At 55.0% G+C, this 8,263-nt stretch overlaps 2 protein-coding genes across 2 annotated transcripts in view; both read right to left on the minus strand.

Moving 5' to 3' along the window:
* The window catches only part of Tex101 (testis expressed 101), a 4,368-nt gene extending 3,946 nt beyond the window's left edge, over positions 1 to 422 (minus strand). The window contains exon 1 of the mRNA XM_013032609.1: positions 362 to 422. Coding sequence (XP_012888063.1) covers positions 362 to 422 — 61 coding nt within the window. The remainder of the gene's footprint in view (positions 1 to 361) is intronic.
* Positions 423 to 4,601: 4,179 nt separating this feature from the next.
* Cd177 (CD177 molecule) overlaps positions 4,602 to 8,263 on the minus strand; it is a 10,303-nt gene continuing 6,641 nt past the window's right edge. The window contains exons 6-9 of the mRNA XM_013032647.1: positions 7,807 to 7,947; positions 6,564 to 6,746; positions 6,324 to 6,458; positions 4,602 to 5,072 (exon numbers count right to left, since the gene is read on the minus strand). Of these exons, the coding sequence (XP_012888101.1) occupies positions 4,825 to 5,072; positions 6,324 to 6,458; positions 6,564 to 6,746; positions 7,807 to 7,947 (707 nt within the window). The 3' untranslated portion in view covers positions 4,602 to 4,824. The remainder of the gene's footprint in view (positions 5,073 to 6,323; positions 6,459 to 6,563; positions 6,747 to 7,806; positions 7,948 to 8,263) is intronic.

The following is an 8,263-nucleotide window of genomic DNA, read 5'->3' on the forward strand; positions in this document are numbered from 1 at the left end:
AACTCACTGATGCTTGTGTTTGATCACTGGCTGGCACTCTACCATTTGAGCCATACCTCCAACCCTCTCATTTTTTTTTGGTTGTGGGGCTTGAACTCTGGGCCTGGGCACTGTCCATGAGCTTTTCAGCTCAAGGCTAGCGTTTTACCAATTGAGCCACAGCACCATTCCCGGTTTTCTGGTGCTTCATTGGAGATAAGAGTCTCATGGACTTTCCAGACTGGGCTGGCTTTGAACTGTGATCCTCAGATGTCAGCCTCCTGAATAGCTAGGATTTCAGGCATGAGCTACCGATGCCCGGCACTTTTTTTTGTTTTAAACACTACTCCATCCTCTGCGAGCTGGCTGCCCATGCACACACCGGTCAAAGAGGCTCTTAGCAGGAAGAGGAACAGCAGATAGTGGATATGGAGGCCTCCCATGGCTTCTTGCAGAGAGGTTAGGAAAAATCGAGCAGGATCTGTGATTTAATGGAGCAAAGGTAACATTTCAGCCCACATTTAGTACCATGAATCTAGGCTTCCAGTGAATGCTGGCTTTGGGGTAGAATTGTATGGTATATTAACCCAGGGCTGCTAAATGAAGTCTGATTCTTTTTTTTTTTTTGTCCGGTCGTGGGGCCTGAACTCTGGGCCTGGGCGCTGTCCCTCAGCTCTTCAGCTCAAGGCTAGTGCTCTACCACTTGAGCCATAGCGCCACTTCCGGCTTTTTTCTTATGTGGTGCTGAGGAATCGAACCCAAGGCCTCAGGCATGCAGGGCAAGTGCTCTACCACTGAGCCACCTTCCCAGCTCCTGAAGTCTGATTCTAAGTAGTTGGTAAGCTAGAGCCAGGTGATAACTTATCATGCCTCATGTTCTGCAGATGTGTTCTCAGATCCAGCCACCTATTCCCTAACACCAAGAAATCCAGCAATTTTATACTCTTCTACTTCTGCGCAGAGATGAGGCTGAAAGACCCCTTTCCCTCAGACCCTGCAATCCACGTTTAAATTGATTCTCAAGGTCCCAAATCTCAGGATCTCAGCTCCTCCCTCTGTGGCACTTGAGATTCTGAGAGCCTGGACCCGCCTTCTTTTCCCTAAGGACACATGATTGTGGGGCCCCAAGTTAGAGGCCTGGCTCCTCTCAAACCCAGGAATCAAGGCAGCTCCTTCTCCAGGAATCCAGGCTCAGCTTCCTCCTCAGACCCTAGGGGTCCAGACCCCAGCCTCCTCCCTCAGACCCAGGGGTCCAGGCCCCAGCCTCCTCCCTCAGACCCAGGGGTCCAGGCCCCAGCCTCCTCCCTCAGACCCAGGGGTCCAGGCCCCAGCCTCCTCCCTCAGACCCAGGGGTCCAGGCGCCAGCCTCCTCCCTCAGGCCCAGGGGTCCAGGCCCCAGCCTCCTCCCTCAGACCCAGGGGTCCAGGCCCCAGCCTCCTCCCTCAGACCCAGGGGTCCAGGCCCCAGCCTCCTCCCTCAGGCCCAGGGGTCCAGGCCCCAGCCTCCTCCCTCAGGCCCAGGGGTCCAGGCCCCAGCCTCCTCCCTCAGACCCAGGGGTCAGGCCCCAGCCTCCTCCCTCAGGCCCAGGGGTCCAGGCCCCAGCCTCCTCCCTCAGACCCAGGGGTCCAGGCCCCAGCCTCCTCCCTCAGGCCCAGGGGTCCAGGCCCCAGCCTCCTCCTCAGGCCCAGGGGTCCAGGCCCCAGCCTCCTCCCTCAGACCCAGGGGTCCAGGCGCCAGCCTCCTCCCTCAGGCCCAGGGGTCCAGGCCCCAGCCTCCTCCCTCAGGCCCAGGGGTCCAGGCCCCAGCCTCCTCCCTCAGGCCCAGGGGTCCAGGCCCCAGCCTCCTCCCTCAGGCCCAGGGGTCCAGGCCCCAGCCCCCAGGGGTCCAGGCCCCAGCCTCCTCCCTCAGGCCCAGGAATCAAGACCCAGCCTTCAGCCTCAGGCCCAGAAGTCCAGACCCCAGGCCTCTTCCCTCAGACTCAAGGATCCACGGCCTAGCCTCCTCCCTCAGACCTACAGTCCGTGGCTGCTGCTCTCCCCCGAGCCTCTCTTTAAGCAGTGATGTTCCCGCCCGCTACCAAATGACCTCACCGAACCTCACAGGATGTTCTGGAGCCTTCTTCTGCACTGCGGCTCAGTGAGTTACGGAGGGCGGGGCCAGAGGGGACACTCGAAGTCTTATTGGCTCGCACGAGAGATTTTTTTTTTCCAGCCAATGAGCTCAGAGAGTCGCTGCATCTGATTGGCTCCTGGACAGCCAATTACTGGTAAGCCCAGATGGTGGCACGCATGCGCAGCAGTCAAACGGGCAAAAAGGGGGTTGGAGCTGAGCTCTGCGCATCCCCGCGTGCCCGCGCATCCCCGCGTGCCCGCGCATCCCCCCCCCGTGCCTGCGCATCCCCGCGTGCCCGCGCATCCCCGCGTGCCCGCGCATCCCCGCGTGCCCGCGCATCCCCAGCGGAAACGCTTGACTCTGACCGCCGAACCACATGGCCTGTCCAGACAGCCTCGCCTCTTCTTAACCCTCCATGTTCGGCTGTCCGGGCCTCCTCCACGGCCTCCTCAGGGTCCCTGCAGGGGTCTCTATAGTTTATGCTTTAAGCCGGGCGCCAGTGGCTCACACCTGTCATCCTAGCTACTCCGGGAGGCTGAGATGTGAGGATCATGGTTCAAAGCCAGCCCGGGCAGGAAAGTCCATGGGACTCTTATCTCCAATGAACCAGCACAAAAACACAGGTGGAGACTTTGCCAGTAGAGGATGCTAGGGGGAGACTGTGGAGGAAGAGGGGCTAGGCCAGCCCTGGGGGTAGAGATTGCATCCCAGACCCCCCCCCTCCCCGACCCACCAGTCCCCCTTTGCTCTTCCCGCCTCGCCCTCTGTGCTGGCATTGGGGCTCAACCTCTCAGCCTCTTCAGCTCAAGACTGGTGCTTGACCACTTGAGCCACATCTCCACTTGTAGCTTTTGTTGCAGGTTAATCCTGGATTGCTCTTCTCAGGCTGGCTTCTAACCTTGATTCTCGGTGTCTTCACACCTAGGACCTGTTATCTCCACCTTCATCTTCTGATGATTTATGAACTACTGGTGGTTCCAGGCAGTAAGAGAATTGACTTCATTGTTGTTATCACACATTGAAACGACTAAGGAATGGTTCAGAGAAACTGTGGCCTTGTGTACGGAGGCCTTGGACTTCCAACTTGACCAGGGGAAAGTGTGGATGCTTAGGGAGAAGGGGATGGATTGTGGAGTCTCCTTCTTCTTCCTGGATTCAGTTTTCTTCCCTTCTTTCCCTTTCTTGGTGCTGTGAGTGATTTCTAGGGGAATTGCATCCATAGGATCTCCTACCCTATGGCTTTCAACTGCATAGCCATCAGGGAGTCCCAACAGGAGGGTGAAGCTGGAATATGATTCCTCCCCCCAATAATCTTTTCCTATAGAGTATAGGCTGCATACACTTTTCAGCCTGAAGTCAGAATTCCTGTAAGGTGAACTGTCCCCTCTCTCTTCCACCTATAGCTCTTTTTCCTCCCCTTTTCTGGCCTAGGATGCAAATGAACAGCACTAGGAAAGTGCTAACCTTTTTGTCCACTCCCTAACCTATATCAACAATCCCACTACCTCCCCTTCACTTGGACCCTGGGTGATAAGGAAGCAGTACCCTCTGTATCCTTAACCCCTAAGTCATGGTAAAACCCAAATGCAAGGCATGATGAAGACACACGTCTCTCACTGAATGAACATCTTCCCCTGACATAGATGAATCCCAGCATTGGGAGGAAGAACGGGGACTTGGTTATCAGACACATGTGGCCAGTCCTTTAATGTCCACTGCCCCACAAGGCAAGTTCAGTTGCTCCTGGGCTCTTAGTGTATTATCAGGTGGACAGAGTATGTGCGGGTGCATGTGGAGGGTGAACGTATATACAGGGGATGGGAAGATCATTTCAGGTAGAATCACAGCGAGCTGGGTCCCTGTCTCTGGAATCCTAGATACTCAGAAGGCTGAGATGTGGTTCAAAATGAACCCTGGGCAGGAAAGGCTGTGAGATTTCATTCCAATTATCCAGCAAAAAAAAAAAGAGAGAGCTGAGAATCTGAGAATATGGCCTAGTGGTATAGTGCTTGCCTACCATGCATCCCTGGGTTTGATTCCTCAGTATCATATAGAGAAAGCCAGAAGTGGCACTATGGCTCTAGTGGTAGTGTTAGCCTTGAGCAAAAAGAAACTCAGAGACAGTGCCCAGGCCCTGAGTTCAAGCCCCAGGCTGGCAAAAAAAATCCCAGAAGTGGATCTGTGGCTCAAGTGGTAGAGCACTAGTCTTGAAAGGAAAAAGTGAGAGCTTGAAGCACAGACACAGGAGGGTGGGGGAGAGACCGAATGAAAGGAAATGGAGACCTCAATAGATCAGATCAGACTTTAATCACTGATGCACAGGGGTGCTAAGGACCACCAGGAAGATCAGAAGTACAAGGGGCGCAGGGTACGTGTGTGTGTGTGTGTGCATCCAGGTTTATTTTTGTTGGTTTTTTTGTCGGTTGTGGGACTTGAACTCTGGGCCTGGGCACTGTCTCTGAGCTTTTTAATTCAAGTGTAGCACTGTATCACTTGAGCCACAGCGTCACTTCTGGCTTTCTGGCACCTGGCAGGTTCAGGGTTTAAGTATTTAAAAAAATGAGGAAGTTATTAGTTGTGAAATCGGGCAGCTGCTGCAGACAATCTCATGAGGGGCAATCTGCACTTGTAGAAAGGGGGAGGGGAGGTTTGTTCTGAGAACTGGCCCTTGGGTGGCGGAGAGGTCAGTGGGTTGTGGGATTAGGAGAGCAATGCGGGCTCCTGTCACCCAGATCACAGGGAAATAAGATTAGCAGGAAGGGAAAAGCTCATCACACCCAAAGCCAGCCCCAGTCCCAAGACTGGAGCCAGGCAGGCGGCAAGGGCAGCGCTGTTAAGCTGGAAATTCTTGGCCTTTTTGGCCTCCTTATTCTCAAAGCTTTCTGTCACCGAGAAGATCCCGATGTTCTGGGTGCGGTTCAGCAAGGATGTGGAGTTTGGGGCCATGCAGCCCTGAATGGTCAGCGGGGAGGAGAGTCCGCCTGCAGGATGAAATTCTAGTCAGGAGGCCGGGCGCTGGTGGCTCACGCCTGTAATCCTAGCTACTCAGGAGGCTGAGATCTGAGGATCGTGGTTCAAAGCAAACCCAGGCAGGAGAGACCGTGAGACTCCTATCTCCAATAAACCACCAGAAAACCAGAAGTGGCGCTGTAGCTCAAGTGGTAGAGCGCTCGCCTTGAGCTGAAGAGCTGAGGGACAGCGCCCACGCCCAGAATTCAAGCCCCATGACCGACAAAAAAAAAGAAAGAAATTCCAGTCAGGGAGGGGTGACTTTAGCAGAGGTCAAAGGAGTCCCGGTGCACACTGCCTGCCTCCTCCCTTACACCCAGGAGTCAAGGGCCTGGCTCCCCCCGCCTCAGATCCAGTTCAGGTCCCCAGATCCTCCTTTCTCAGTCCCAAGGGGCCAGATCCCAGTACAATTCTTTTTTTGGGTGAAGGTACTGGGGCTTGAATTCAGGGCCTGGGCACTGTCAGCTTTTATTGCTCAAGGCTAGTGCTCTACCACTTGAGAAACAGCTCCATTTGCCTTTTTTGGGGGGTGGGGTGGGGTGGGGGTGATTCATTGGAGATAAGAGTCTCATGGACTTTCCTGCCCTGGCTGGTTTTGAACCCCAATCTTGAGATCTCAGCCTCCTGAGTAGCTAGGATTACAGGCGTGAGCCACCTACACCTGGCCCCAGTACTATTCTTTTTGTTTGTTTGTTTTTGCCAGTTCCTGGGGCTTGAACTCAGGGCCTGGGTGCTGTCCCTGTGCTTCTTTTGCTTAAGGCTAGCGCTCTACCACTTGAGCCACAGCGCCACTTGTGGCTTTTCCTGTGTATGTGGTACAGAGGAATCCCAGGGCTTCACACATGCTAGACAAGCACTCTACCACTAAGCCAAACTCCCAGCCCCCCAGTACTATTCTTTTTCTTTCTTTTTTTTTTTTTTGTCGGTCATGGGGCCTGAACTCTGGGCCTGAGTTCTTCAGCTCAAGGTGAGCTAGCGCTCTACCACTGGAACCACAGCGCCACTTCCAGCTTTTTCTGCTTATGTGGTGCTGAGGAATCGAACCCAGGGCCTCAGGCATGCAAGGCAAGCACTCTATCACTGAGCCACCTTCCCAGCCCCCCAGTACTATTCTTATGCACAGGGGTCTAGGTCCCAGCCTCCTCCCTCAGACCCAGGGGTTCGGACCTCATCTCCTCCCTCAGCCCCGGGGGGTCTGGGCTGCCATTGTCCTGAGCACTCACCTCCAAACATTTGGAAGCTCCCTCTGTAGCAGTGGGTGGCGCTCTTAGGACAGGTGACAAGCGTGGAACTGGAGAAGCATGAGCCAAGGATCTGCACACAGGCAGGACACTGCACGTCTCCTGGCACAGGGGGAGCTGGGAGCACAGAGTAGGTTGGGGGTACACAGCTCTGCTTCTCAGCTGCAGCCACCCACCGGATCCCCAAGCACAGGGGTCCCCACAGGCCCCCGCACTCCATACCTCGCTGAAGGGATGAAAGCAGGACACTGCTGCTGTTGGCGTTGTTGCACAAGTTTGAGGAGCAGAACCGGCTGTAGGAAACCACCAGAATTCCGGGGGGCCGAGAATGGATGGAGACGCCCTGTGACTCCTGTCCCCCGGGGACCCCGCAGCCTTTGCTCCCCACCAGGATTGCACTGGGTCCTGGGGGAGGAAGAAAGCAAGAACTGGGCCGGGTGCTCGCTCCATGGAGGGTAAATGCAATCCCTCGTTAGAATGGTGCAGGCCGGCTTGGTGTTGGTGGCTCCCGCCTGTCATCCTGGCACCTGAGGCTGAGAGCTGAGGATCGAAGTTCCAAGGCAAGCTGGGAGCTGGTGGCTCACGCCTGTAATCCTAGCTACTCAGGAGGCTGAGATCTGAGGATCGTGGTTCAAAGCCAGCCCGGGAAGGAAAGTCCATGAGACTCTTATCTCCAATTAAAACAAAACAAAAAACCCATGAGAAAACCAGAAGTGGCGCTGTGGCTCAAGTGGTAGAGCGCTTAGCCTTGAGCTGAAGAGCTGAAGGACAGTGCTCAGGCCCAGAGTTCAAGCCCCACGACCAACAAAAAAAGTTCCAAGCCAGCCCTGGTAGGAAAGTCTGTGAGGTTCTTATCTCCAAACTAACCAGCAAAAAGTCAGAAGTAGAGCTGTGGTTCAGGTGATAGAGCACCAGCCTTGAGTACTAAAGTCCTGATGGATACATAGAGACACATCAGTTTAGTGTCTGGTGAAGACAGATAAATGAATTGCCATTCAGATTCCTGTGTGTGTGTGTGTGTGTGTGTGTGCATGCGTGTGTGCATGCCTGTGTCTGTGTGTTAGTCTTGGGGCTTGAACTCTTTCCCTGAGGTTTTTTGTTGTTGTTGTTGTTCAAGACTAGTATTTTACCAGTTGAGCCACACCTTCAATTCTGGCTTTTTGCTGTTAATTGGAGATAAAGAATCTCCAGGACATTCCCATCCAGGCTGGCTTTAAATCATGATCCTCAGATCTCAGCCTCCTGAGTAGCTAGGATTACAGGCGTGAGCTACTAGTGCCCAGCTTGTCCTCAGTGTTTTAATCAGGGGACACCAAGGTGCAGAGAAAGGCTGTGATGGATGGAGTTATACAGACATGAGGGGAAGTGGGGGACAGAATACAGAATACAGACATGGGCGTGCTGGACACAATACAGGGGTGAGGGCCTTACCATCCCCTCCCCACCCCTCCCCTGGTGCACATACCTACGTCGATGAGTAGCAGTGTCTCCTGACACATCTCCCCAACATTGCATGTCTGCTTCCCATTCACACTCCACTCTTCGGGGTCTTGGTTAAAGCCACTTCCAGACTGCAGCATGACCCCCTGGAAACACGTCAGAGCATCTGGGGGTTCAAGGAATCACAGGACTTAGGTGAACCAGGGAAGTCACAAACAGACCACGTGGGGTCCCCTCCCGGCCTCGCACGTGCTGGGTGGGTGAGAAGCAGCTGCCTCGCTGGGCCCGTGGCCTCCAAGGATGCCTTTCAACCCTGTGGTCTTCCCCAGGGCTGCGGGGCAGGGCCGGGCCTTGCTGTCCCCGGCTGGGGCTGGGGCTCACCTGACTGGGGACCGCAGCTCTCACTCACATCCATGACCCCGATTGTCTGGGTCCCATTGAGGAGGTTGCAGCCCGGCCTGGGCAGGCAGCCCTGTACCCGC

This window comes from Dipodomys ordii, unplaced genomic scaffold, assembly GCF_000151885.1.
Source record: "Dipodomys ordii isolate 6190 unplaced genomic scaffold, Dord_2.0 Scaffold156, whole genome shotgun sequence".
In the NCBI taxonomy this organism is placed as follows: domain Eukaryota; kingdom Metazoa; phylum Chordata; class Mammalia; order Rodentia; family Heteromyidae; genus Dipodomys; species Dipodomys ordii.